This window comes from Leptinotarsa decemlineata, unplaced genomic scaffold, assembly GCF_025532065.1.
Source record: "Leptinotarsa decemlineata unplaced genomic scaffold, Ldec_3_MD MMD2_P_RNA_scaffold_14, whole genome shotgun sequence".
NCBI lineage: Eukaryota > Metazoa > Arthropoda > Insecta > Coleoptera > Chrysomelidae > Leptinotarsa > Leptinotarsa decemlineata.
In genome coordinates, this window is record NW_027412528.1 from 10,601,146 (window position 1) to 10,614,813 (window position 13,668).

At 37.8% G+C, this 13,668-nt stretch overlaps 2 protein-coding genes and 1 long non-coding RNA gene across 3 annotated transcripts; 2 read left to right on the top strand and 1 right to left on the bottom strand.

The window, feature by feature from the left end:
- Positions 1–2,442: 2,442 nt before the first annotated feature.
- LOC141483850 (uncharacterized) lies at positions 2,443–7,080 on the bottom strand. Its single transcript, XM_074178753.1, has 2 exons — positions 5,801–7,080; positions 2,443–5,712 (listed from the first exon to the last, which is right to left on the bottom strand). Exon 2 carries the CDS (start codon positions 4,092–4,094, stop codon positions 2,745–2,747), a length of 1,350 nt encoding a protein of 449 aa, XP_074034854.1. The 5' UTR covers positions 4,095–5,712; positions 5,801–7,080; the 3' UTR covers positions 2,443–2,744.
- Positions 7,081–7,682: 602 nt separating this feature from the next.
- LOC141482570 (uncharacterized) lies at positions 7,683–9,603 on the top strand. Its single transcript, XM_074176062.1, has 3 exons — positions 7,683–7,692; positions 8,640–8,770; positions 8,869–9,603. Exons 1-3 carry the CDS (start codon positions 7,683–7,685, stop codon positions 9,310–9,312), a joined length of 585 nt encoding a protein of 194 aa, XP_074032163.1. The 3' UTR covers positions 9,313–9,603.
- Positions 9,604–11,812: 2,209 nt separating this feature from the next.
- Positions 11,813–12,648, top strand: LOC141483868 (uncharacterized). Its single transcript, XR_012466338.1, has 2 exons — positions 11,813–12,258; positions 12,319–12,648. It is a non-coding gene; the product is annotated as an uncharacterized lncRNA (long non-coding RNA).
- The last annotated feature ends 1,020 nt before the right edge of the window (positions 12,649–13,668 follow it).

The window sequence follows — 13,668 nt, forward strand, 5'->3', positions numbered from 1 at the left end:
GCACAAAACCATTGAGCGGCCGAAATTCACGAAATATGGAGTGTGGTTAGTCGTCTCATGTCGAGCCGTTCTCAAGGCGCATGATAGCTTGGGTAAGTTGAAATCCCAGGTCCTGTGATTATCGGACACATACATAGCCAACATTGACTTCAATGTTCTGTTCACTCGTTCAGTCGGGTTTGCCTGAGGATGATAATGGGCATTATACCTAATTTTCACCTTATATTCTTCCACGAGTTTTCTCATCTGTCGAGATCGGTATTGCGGCCCATTATCGCACAAAAGAATTCGGGGAACTCCATATACCAGAAAAACTTCCTCTTCGATCTTCCTTATGATGATTTCTGCTGTTGACGATCTTAGCGGAAAGACTAATGAAAACTTGCTAAAGTAATCTGTTACGACTAAGATAAATTTATTGCCTTTTGTAGATCTAGGTAAGGGTCCCATGATATCACTGGCGATCATTTCCCATGGCCGGGTCACTTTCGGTTGTGGAGTCATTAGTCCATTTGGTCCTCTGAGGTCGGGTTTATAGGCGGAACAAGTGGAACAATTTCGAACAAACTTCGACACGTCAGATTTCATCTTTGGCCAATAATGCCTTTCCCTGATACGATGGTAGGTTTTGAATATTCCTTGATGTCCTGAGGTCGGGTCTGCATGAGCTTCAATAAGAATTTTCTTCCGATCCGCTTTTGGTACAACTAACTTCCAAACGTCGGTTTGGTCTTCTAATTCCACGTAACACGGTTTGACGTACTTGTAGAGTGATCCCTGAGAGAATCTCCAATTGGGGTATTTTTCGGGTTGTAAACTCACTCGATCTTTCACGCGCAGGTACCACTTGTCCAAAATCTCTTCTTTCATCTGCTGGTTGATGGCATCAATGACTGGGACCGATCGAGAAAGGGTGTCAGGAACGATGTGATCCTTCCCTTTCCTGTGAACAATTTTGAAGTCATATTGCTGCATGCGGACTGCCCATCTTGCCAGTCGTCCTGATGGATCTTTCAAATTCTGTAACCAGACCAAGGAATAGTGATCGGTTATTACGGTGAACGGAATAGCTTCTAAATAAGGTCGCAGTTTTTCAATCGCCCACAGCACGGCCAAGCATTCCCTTTCTGTAGTAGAAAAATTGCGCTCTTGTTTCGTCAATGATCTACTCAAATAGCAAATTACTACGTCCTCATCCTCGCGAGTCTGAGTGAGAACAGCGCCAATTCCAAATGCCGAGGCGTCTGTTTGCAGAACAAATGGGAGGGAATAATCCGGACAGCTCAAGACTGGTGCTGATATAAGACGTTCCTTCATCTTCTGAAAAGCGATATCGCAAGTTTCGGTCCAATCAAACTTTCTACCCTTTTTCAGCAGCGATGTGAGTGGAGAAACGATGGATGCAAACTCAGGTATGAATCTCCTGTACCAGGAAAAAGTACCCACCAGTCTCCTGACATCTTTTACCGATTCTGGTCTAGGAAGCTGCAGCATAGCCTTGACTTTATCGGGGTCGACATGCAACCCATTTCTATCTACAACGTATCCCAAATACTTCATTTCTGGCCTACAAAATTGACACTTTTCGAAGCTAACAGTGAGATTTGCTTCTCTCAATCTGCGGAAAACTTCATCAAGAATTGTCAGATGTTTCTCCAGAGTTTGGGTAACGATCACTACATCATCCAAATAGACGAAGACGTGTGGTTCTAGTTCAGGTCCTAGGACGGTATCGATCAACCTCTGCCACGTTGCTGGTGAATTATGTAATCCGAACGGCATCCTTTTAAATTGGAACAACCCACGCCCAGGAACGGTAAACGCTGTATACGGTCTCGACTTTTCCGCCACAGGAACTTGCCAATACGCAGACTTGATATCAAGAGAGGATAAATAATGTGCATTTTTCAATTTATCGAGCGTGTGGGAAACATATGGGAGAGGGTAGCTGTCTCGTTCCGTTACCGAATTTAGTTTTCTGTAATCAACGCAAAAGCGGTAGCTCCCATCTTTCTTCTTAACGAGAAGAACCGGTGACGACCAGCCACTATTCGACTTCTCGATAATATCGTTCTTCAACATCTCTGTTAGTTCTCGATCAATATGTTGTTGAATAATAGGCGACACTGGATAATAACGCTGCTTGATGGGTGGTGAGTTGGTCACGATGACATGTTCAGCTAGATTAGTACAGCCTAAATTATTCCCCATGAGCTCCTTGTTCTTCTCTACTACAGCGTTTAGCCGGGCCTCTTCCAATGGTGATAAAACTGTTTGTCCTCGAAGATGGTCCAATGCGTTCAGATAGCAAATTTCCTCAGAAAATTTCCACTCGTTGTGCCTCAGATTCGGAACCACTCCCATTGCTCTCCAGAAATTCGTTCCCAAAATTAAGTGATGAGGGACATCAGGAACCACTAAAACTCGAATTAATTTCAGCTTGCCTCTTAAACAAAATGGCACTTCACATTCTCCTATACTTTCACATACTTGACCATTGGCAACAGTGCAACTAATTCTCTTTGCTGAATTCAAATGTACCAAATCTTTTACGATTTGCCAACCTGGGTGTCCCAAGATAGTGGCTGAGGCACCTGAGTCTAATAACCCCAGTAAACTACGCCCCAAGACTTCAACTTTAAGGTAGGGTCTCTCATCGTTTTCGGCGTGATCCAGAATATAATCAAGGATTGGTTGAATAGCAGTCGCCGAGTGCAATTTGCGAGCGCCTTCCCCTCGACGATTCAAAGGCGTCGCTTGTCGTTTCCCGACACGGAGCAGTTTGGACAATTACGAACGGTATACCCTTTTCTCTTACATCTGTAGCATTCCAGTTGCTTCGGTAGAGCACATCCTATAGCACGATGTCCGGGTTGATCGCATCGGAAACATACTATCTCCTTCGACTGATTGTTCGACGGAATTCGTGCCGTTGCTATCTCTAAGGCATTCAATTCCTTGGTGACCTCTACGAAAGCCAAATCCTTCTCTATCACGTTGCCACGACGTGCTGATGGTTCTACGTAGCTATTGATTATGTCCCTTCTGGCTTCCATTCTTCGACATACCGAGCGAAGTTCTGAAATGGTTGTGGGTAAGGGTTCACGTAATCTGTCTTGGTAAAAGGGATGTAAATTCTTCATAACTATGTTCAGCTTAGCTTCCTCTGTCATTGGGCAACCTAGGCGGCTGAAGTAGCTTGACATCACTGCAAGATAAACTCCGATGGTTTCTGAGTGGTGTTGAGTCCTTTTCTGCAATTCTTCGAACAATGCGTCAGAATGATTGGCAGAGAGATATTCTTCTCGAAACTCTTCCACTAGTTCTTCCCAGGTCGATACTCGATTCCGACAATCTTTATAAAATTGATACGCCTTGTCAGCAAAAAGGTCCACACCTGAGTCCAACAAAACAGCGTTGGGGACATGTCGCGCTAGTCTCAACTCCTCTATTCCCTCGAAAAATGCTGTCACCGACATTCCTTTACCATCTCCAGAAAACTTCTTCAGATTCCATTTATAAGGCGGAATCATTTTACTGGTTGAGCATGGGTCAAAGACTGGATCTTCCGTCAGAGACGATCGAGCAACTGCTCCTAAGTTAGCATGGAATGATTGCGCTCCCAATCTGCTTTCTAATTGATTTAGTGCAACCGGCACACGCTTCGTATCACTTCTCTTGCTGCTGTCAACTTTATGTGAAAATTCGTCCATCAACGACAGAGCCAAACCCAGGAGTTCGGATTTCCGGGTTTCTTTGTCCTTATCCTTATCTGGGTCCATATTGTCTATACGATTCAACACATGTGCTAGCTTGGTCTGAAGTTTCATTGCCCCGCTACTCGTTCCAGAATCGGTTATGTCATCAATCAGCCTTCTGATATCATCTAGTTTCCCTCTGATTGCAGCCTCATCTTCCTCGAAAGTGAATGGATATGAAGGATATCGAAGACTCTCGCCGTACCTTTCCATCTGCATTACTTGAACCAAACGATGTCTCATTTCCTCACAAGTGCCAGATGCTACGCCCCGATATGCTAATTCATAGGTCAGTTCGTCTTTATCAAGACGATTTATTACCAGTCTTCTTGCCATAACGCTATTCTACTAGAGTGGTATCAATTAAAAAAATATTTATATTTTTCCAAAGTTTCCAAAAGTCACCTACTAAAGCCAAAACGCAAAAAAAAAAAACCTTCTTTTAAGGGCCCCACGTTGGGCGCCAAAATGTCACCTCACAAACCACAAGAGGGGACTAAATCATCTGTCGGTAACAAATAAGACAGATGGGTATCCGCGGCTAAGCTAAACAGTGGAGACGGGAGTGGGTTAAACAACTTAGCAAATTTCAAATAGATCTTAATGGGCGCCAGGTAAATTTAATCCTCCAGATACCCTAAGTAACTCACGATATCAATAACTTACCAATTAATATTGGAAATAAAAGATAAAAATCCCCAATATGATTTATTCAGTAATCCTAACTTACATGGATTAGCCAACAACGCTTCTAAGACAACAATGCAATATTCACACTACTACGCGATGTTCAAATGTCCATACAAGAGCGCGGTGTATCTAACCACGAATTCAATCAGCCATAAATTACGGTAGTAACGACGCTCAAAAAAAACTACAATACGTCGAGTAAAACTACCACGAAAATTGAGTAGGTGAAATCGTAAATACTAGTATCGGATGGTAAGACAAACTCGTTTGCGTCGCGTGAGCTCAGGCGTAGGCGCATCGGTGTCAATCAGCAATCGTGAAAGGAAGAATATACCTCAATTTCCGTTTCACAAATATCTATGTCAATCAGGTATCAATAACAAACTCTTAATCAATAAACGATAAACAAACACTATATCAACAGGTATCAATAAACATAAGGGCAACAATTATTCAAATATCTCAGTATATCACAAATATTCAATTAAATCAATTATAACTTGCGTGCTCCTTTTGGGCCACCCGGTATATGGTGTTAGGCTACCCTGTAGTATGGCGGAGATGGATCACCCTGTAGCACCGGAGATGGATCACCCTGTAGCACCACCAAGATAGATCACCCTGTAGCACCGGTGGATCACCCTGTAGTACGGCGGAGATGGATCACCCTGTAGCACCACCAAGATAGATCACCCTGTAGGGCACGACAAGCTGGACCAGTAATGGATCACCAAATAAGATCCAGAAAGAAAATAAAGGAAAACAGGAACCCTTGACGAAGACAAAAAAAAACAGGAAGAAAAGCAGGAAGAAAAACAGGAAGGAAAACAGGAAGAAAAAAAACAGGAAAAGAAGAGCAGGAAGAAAAACCCTACGGAAGAAAATTCTCAATCAGAATCAGATGAAACAAGGTGAGATTCAACCCCCATTCAATAGGACTATTTGACTAATCAATACCCCTGGTATATTTTCATCAAGCAAAGTAGCAAGATAACAAGAGTATATTTTTGGGTGCCCTGTATAACCATATGATCCGTAAAAATCAAGAAAATTGAATGAGTGTTGAAACCTCTCTTCAATACTAATATTCCGTTGAGATATAACGATGGAACCAGAAATTACTAAAATCATTTAAAACACATTTAATGGTAAAATTCTTACCCTGGCCAAGGGGTTTTCTATACGATTCTTCGTGTGCGGTGTTCTGCACGGAAGTCCTGCTGGGACTTGATGAGTGACTGAGGGCCTTCTGTTTCTTATGAATCTAGAGACGAGAAACGAAGGTTGTAGAATTGAAGAAGTGATATCATAGCTAAGATCACATGAGAGATGCGACAGTGATTCAGACATACCTAATTTCGGAAATCCTTCCACCTGGCACGAGTTCGGTATCCACCACAAATCCTCAAAAGAGCTTAAGTTTCCGACTGCAAATATCCACACCAAAATGACCAATCAGTCTTCCACTATACAATCCTGACTTGTAGAAATAATCCCCGTGAAGGATGGCACAAATACAACCAAATATATCCTACAATCAGTCTGATGATACCCTTTGAACTCCGAACCAAGCTCACCGAAGGCTAACTTCCAAATACTAAGAGAATGCCACATCTGACAGCTAACCAGTTGTTGCCACAGTGCATCCAATCTACACTACAAGCACCAAGGGGGCGCTGTGCACAACATCATAAATCTAACAATTCCTCCACAGCCACTTGATACATCATCAACAAGTCCATGACCCATCAAAACTCCTTCTCAAAGCAATGCAACCCTAAAACAACCCTTGACAACTTGAGTAACCGATCAATCCCTCACCCGTGAACAACTGTAGAACTAGTTCGGGGTAAGTCGACGGAACGACACTACGAAAGTTCGGCAGATGTCAACCAACAGCTGTCTCTTAACCTTGTTTACGAATATTTACAAAATATATTGTTCCAACCTATTTTCAACTATTTACCAATCCTTATTCATGCGATGGAATAGAAACATACAAGGTAAGTCGCCACATCCTTCCCTTTCAGTACAAATATTAGAGCATTCGTATTATTCAGATTATTTACCGAAAATATCAAACAGTATTCAGAAACCAGAGCTAACTAATATTGTTTTTCAGGCGATATGGCTCTAATATGTAGTAATCCTTCTGGAAGTGATGAATAACAATCTATGCAAGAAATATTCTCGGAAAGGTATAGAGAATAAGGCAGGCAACGGCTGAAAAATGATAGGCGAAGTAAACTGAGAAACAAACAATAACAACTATTTCAACCTAGCGAGGAATTTCGGATCTCCAACGTCGATTGGCAATAGGAGAATGCGTAAGTACTGGTCAAAGCAGTTAGTCAGGGAGCATACATTTATTCTTGTACATTTCAGGTATGGTTTTCTATGGAACGGAAGATTCCCATTACTATGATGTTAAATGAATAAAATGAACTTGTAACTGAATTACATTGTTAATATCCTCTGAATAAAGATCTTAAAAGGTAAGGTAGTGTTTTTGAAAGGTCACATAAGAGCAGTCTGTGACGAAAAGTTCGTCATCAATAAATGACAATTCTGTCGATTCCATAGTAAATAAACGAACAATATCTACAATATTTACAAGTAAATTTAGACCGTTACAGTTGGAAACACCAAATAATAAAGAAATTTTGATTTCTTGTTTTAATTTATGTAGATTTCCCAGTAATATAATAAATATATCAGTATCGTCACATTTGATTATAGCCTTATTTTTATTTGATGCATCGGATTCATCGACAGGAAGTTCAAGATTGCATATCGTGTAAACTATTTTAGTGTCAGCTTCTTCATGTCTAGGTGCCGTAAACGTCGCATTAATAGAATGATCAACTTGAATTTCACCATTTTCCCCAATTTTTTTCTTGTACTCGTGACATTCATCGTAATTCAGAAAGACTGTTTTATTTTCAAAAAAGACTGCCATTTCAGGCTGTTGTCAATGTTCAATTAGAAATTTTATAAATGCTATCTTAAAATTCGTGTTACGCAATTCAGTCAATAAAGGAGATGTCAATCTCATATCTCCTGTAATGATATTTTGACGGTCTGATGGGGCACCTCTTAGGTTTCGTTCGTATTCCTTAATTGAAGGAGAAAAATACTGATCGAATATAAGATGAATTATAGGAGCTTTGAAACCAACGATCCTTTTCAAAATAGTTGTAGAAATCTTAGAATAAGTCATTTCAGTTTCTCGTAATGTATGAAGGTAGAAAAATCCATCAACTATAATGACATTACATTGTAAATGTGTAACAGTACTCGCATCTTCTGGTCCAACGATTTGATGTAAAAGCTTGCTTTTTTGTGTCGAGTAAATTGTTCCATCTAGGTGACGAAAATTATTAGGCAGAGGAGTCAATGGAAATGATAAAATTTTGGGAACGTCTGGCATCTTCTTCAATGAAATTACCAATATCCTACCAAACAAATCCCTCTGCATTTTGATAGACTTTTCTTTATCATTCACCTTGACAATTTGTTTCTTACTTGCTATAGCAAAGCTAGTGTCAAAAGGAAGTAAAGTGAAATTATAACCTCGTTTTTTGTATTGTTCAACAACATAGTTATTAAAAATACTGTCGTAATGAAAAGAGAAATGAAAATTTTTATGTTTTTTACCACTTTTATTTGTAACTAACGTTACTGCAGTTTCGTCCTATATGGACATTCTCAAACTAATACAATAAAAGAGTTTATTGTATAAGTTTGAGAATGTCCATATAGGACGAAACTGCAGTAACGTTAGTTACAAATAAAAGTGGTAAAAAACATAGAAATTTTCATTTCTCTTTTCATTATGATCTCCTACCACGTAGTAACGGCTACATCCATCAATTTATTAAAAATACTGTCATTTGTATTGTAAATATGGAAAGAGGAAATGAAAGGAATCGTATTCCTAATTTTTCTACTGGCGAAAAGGTATGCTTAATGAATATTTGTAAAAAGTACCAAAAAGTACTTGAAGACAAACAAACAAACAGAACATCAATTGATGATAAAAATAAGATATGGACAAAAATTGAAAATGAATTTAATAGCCAGGCTTCCATCATATGCTACAGAAGTAGTGAACAACTTAAACGGTTGTATGCGAATAAAAAAAAATACGTAAGAAGTTTGGTGATCTTAAGAAAAGTACATATATAACAGGAGGTGGACCACCACCACCTGATCCGAAGTTGGATGCGCTAAAAAAGCGAAAAACAGAATGTGATACCCAAATTTACGAGTTTGATCCTGCTACTGGTTCTTTAATTGAAGAAACTGATTCTGAGAATAATGTGAGTTTCTAGATTTTTTTATCATAGTACTTGCTTATGTCCTTTATTCGAGCCTTTATTACTACTAAACAGGATCTTATCTTTATTTGCATTTTTAGGGTCTAGAAGAATTGAATAAAGAAGAGGAAAACAGGGCAGCAAAGACATATAGAAAATGCCCGCCTGGTATATTACAAAAACCAGTGAACCAAAAATTGATGGTATCTCCCTCTTGCCAGTCAAAAGAAACTGAAAAAGTTCAGACATCCTTATCAACCTCAGTATCGACTAAGAATAGCAGCACCCCAAAGGCAAAACCATTCAATCGAAGGCGACCAATAGGAGGTATAAGAGCTCTGACATCTTCAGATATAGCTGAAAAGTACAATATCTTACTAGATAAGAGGCTAGCATTAGTTGAAAAGCAATTAGAACAAATTGTAGAATCACAGAATTATGCAAAGGAAGAGCAGCAGTATAAATTAAGGATGTTAAAATTGCAAGAAGAAAATTTAAGATTAGATACAAAAAAAGCAATTAAAACTGGAACTTTTGCAGTTTGAAATTAGTTACAAAAAATCATTGCTTACACATGATGATAAATAAGATTTTTTTTCAAAAATTATTACAATTTAAAATTTATGTTTTTTGTTAGGATTGTTTTTTTTTGTGGTGTGAAAAAATTATAGGTTCAAGATTAACCACTGCATTTACACCTTACACCACAACTAAATGATTAAGTTTGAGCCTGAAATTATGGGACACCTGTATGCTTGTGTAAAGATATGTATGTAGGTACACTCATTTTTTTTTTGGTTTAGTTTAAGTTTTTTTTTCTGCAGGTTACACATTTTTTTCTTCTGAATGTACTTACACTGTCTTATAAACATATTTTTCATACTCAATTATAAAATAATATTTAAAAAATGTCTTTATTTTATAACAACGTTACAGGTTTGCAAAATGGTTATTTATTAGGTGCTGCCTCACATTAGCTCTATTTTCTTCATGGTCGTTACGTAAATCCTCAATATTTCCCAGTTCTATGAGGTAGTTGAGCTCATCTTCATTAATATTTTCTGGTGGTGGGGGAACTGGTTCATTATTTTCAATTGCAATATTTTGCAAAACTGCAGTTGCTATTATTATATTGCTTGCAAATTCAGGTTTGTACCTCAAACCATATGCAAGTATAGGAAAGCGCCTTTTCCAAACTCCGATGGCACGTTCTACAGAATTTCTGGTGCGTATATGGGCCTCATTATAATGTCTGGATGTAAAAGCGGTGTTAATAGATAGTCTTTATTGGCATAGCCACTATCACCTAAAAAAAATCAAATAATGTAATCAAACTAAAAGAATACAGGGTGTATTTTTACAAAAATGTAATAAAACAGATGTGTTATTATAAAATTTCTAACAAATTGTTAAACCAAACAACCTTTAAATTTATATTAAAAAACTTAATAGATGTGGCCTACATTCTTGCTAACATAATTAAAACAAATGATAACTACTAATGACTATATACTTTAGTACTTACCTAATAAGATAGAGTTTTGAAATTCATTATTTTCAAATTGAGCTCTTATCCTACTATTATTAAATATAGTAAGATCATGACTCGATCCCGGCCACCTTGCAACAATGTCTCGTATTTTTAATTTGGCATCACAGATTACCTGGGTGTTAATAGAAAAGAAGGCTTTTCTGTTGCGAAATGCTTCAGCCTGCTCACCTCCTACAAACATACACTGTTATCCAGTTATAACACATTTTCAATCTGTTACCTGGAGACTGCATTCTAATATGTGTTCCATCCACACAGCCAATGACCCAAGGAAACCGAGCTATGTTATAAAAGTCTGTCGCTACACGAAGTCTTTCATTGTCATTGGGTATTGTTACAAATAAGGGTCTTGACCTGGCAGTGGCATTAGTAACTCGATGGACAATCCTTGAAATTGTGGATTGATGGGCTCCAATAAAGTCTCCTATGGCCAGCTGGTGTCCTCCGCATGCATATATTCTTAAGGTTGTCAAGAGTTGATTCATTGGTGTTAAACTGTTGTTTCTATGAGTATAATTTTATTTAATATTTTAGGTAGGTACTGATAAATACTACAGTATGTAGGTAGATATCTACTTACTTATCATTGTCATACTCAATTTCTTCTTCTACATGATGAAGAACATTCAGGATAGTAGGTTTTTGCAATCTAAATCTTCTGAAAAAAGAAAGGTTGTCCATGGTATCAAAGTATTCACTTCTTTCCCACTGTCTTCTTGGAAAACCAAAATTAATTATGTCCAATATATCATGGTCATCATCCACAAACAACTGATCTTCGATTTCCATTATTGCTTTATAAATAATTGAGTTTTTTGTAAGAGAAAGAACGCAAAATAATATAAACACTTTTATTTTTAGGTTAGAAAAATCGTTTCTACAGACTAATCCAAGTTTAATCCATGAAAAACGGAGGATTAGATTTTCGAAAGCTTAAGCCCGACTTTTAGTACGGTGCATGGTAAATTAAAGCATTTATCTAGATTAAACCTTTAATCCCGATTAAGGGTCTCTTCTCACGGGTCGGTACAGTAGCGGTCTGGTAACGACGCAGCAAATATCGTAACGATACTCTACCGGATTTACCTTTCTCATGAAGCTGCATACATTTGTCAGTTGTAAAGCATGTCGTCGTCTAGTGAGGAAGAGGATATTGTTTTATATGTGTATTTTAAAAGGTTACAAAAGCAAAAAAGAAAAAAATATTGGGTACACCCATACATTGAACGGAATAGGAACTGTAGGCTATTTGTCGCCGCTCAAGAATTAAGTATGAATGATGCAAAATTTCGGTCAATGTACAGAATGGCAAAAACTTCATTTCAAGAACTTGAGCAACTTCTTGGTCCAACTATTACCCGACAAAACACGAATATGAGAGAGTGTGTAAGCGCTGGAGAAAGGATTTTAATAACGTTACGGTAAGTGCACATAGAGAAAAGAAAACATTAGTCATTATTTGTATTAAAAGTCTAGAAATATGAATAAACAGTTTGTGCTACATCTGCTTCTGTCTCTGGTGATGTCGGCAGTATAGTGTACTGAGTGTCGGAAAACTGACTTGATGGATCAGGAGAAACTAAAGGTGTTAGTACTGACTGAATCGTGGATGACCTTTGTGATGGAACATGTGTATACTGATGAGATTGAGGATGATTGGACTTTACTGCATCAATGAGGATCATAATTCTCAGTTTTATATTTCTTTGCTGTTCCTCTGTCATACTTTCTAAATCGGGTAACAAGCTGAGTAGAAAGTGGTGCATATGACTGGTTTTTGGTTTACTGTCGGAATTTGCCCCATCTTGGACCTTTCTGGTTTTAGCTTTCAAATAATCCACAAATGTTTTCTCGCCTTCTGTCACCTGACGTTTTCGATAACGACAGGTTTGGAAAGCAGTAGATGCTGGCGTCACTGGTAACTGGTGTACTGGTTTTTGTTGCTGGGTCATTACAGGTTCAGACTGATTTGTTTCATCTTCTGAATTATAGGACGCAGTTTGCGAATTTTCATTATGATTATTATTTAAAACTGAATCACTTGCTACATTTGCCGAACTATTATCTTCATTAGAAATCTCTGGAGGCGGTTCTGGAACATTCCCAGTGTTTTCAACGTTATTCACTGGTTTTACATAGGGCAATATAAACTGTAGGTAATCTTTGAGATAATAGGGTTTTTTTGATTTGGATCCACTTGCAGGAGCTTTCATACTTCGAAGAAACGAAGATCTTATATTTCTCCATTTTTCTTTACATTCTTGAACTGTAACAAAAAATGTCATATTCATATTTTTGTAGAAAAAAAAATATATATGATAATATCTCATTGTTTTTTATTATTTCAGTTATCTTGCCACAGGATGCAGCTATTCTTCTTTGTCCCTATATTTTGCAAGAGGACTTACTACTATATCTAATATAGTAAATGAAACAACATCAGTTATTTGGAATATACTTCATCATTCATATATGAAAATACCCTCCAATGAAAAGTGGAAAGAAATAGCGAATCGTTTTTACGAATTATGGAACTTACCAAACTGCCTAGGAGCAATTGACGGCAAGCACATACGAATTCAAAAACTTCCTAACACTGGATCAACTAATTACAACTACAAACAGTACCATTCAATTGTTCTACTCGCGGTTTGTGATGCAGATGGATTATTCACAATGATAGAAACTGGGTATGCAGGCAGAAATAACGATGGGGGAATATTTCGTGCCTCAAGTTCAGCTCAGTGGTTAGAGAGAGGTGGACTACATCTACCAGTTCATACTTCTTTACCTCATGATGACAGCCAGGAAAAAGTGCCCTATTTTTTTGTGGGAGATAATGCGTTTCCTCTAAAACGATACTTAATGAGGCCATACCCAGTACAAACACTAAACAATAAAAATCGTATATTCAATTACAGGCTGAGCAGGGCAAGAAAAACAATCGAATGTAGTTTTGGCATGATGACTCAAAAATTTCAGGTACTGCTAACACCTATTCGGAGTACAAAATTATCCACTATTATAAATATAATAAAATGTGTTTGTGTTTTACACAATTTCATTCGAAGTAAAGAGGGAATTCAGTATTCGATACCAACATACGAACCTCCGCAAAATATCATACTACAAAACTACAATTTGCAAGAAGAGATAATTCACTTAAATCCAGCATCATCTGGTGCGACTGTTCGTAATTACTTAGCGAATTACTTTATTAAGCCAAATGCTAGCATACCATGGCAATATAATTATTGTTTATAAAATTAATAAATCCTAATCTATTTCTACCTGATAGTTGTGTTTTTGTAGCGACTGCTCCCCATGCTTTATCAGTTACATCTTTACG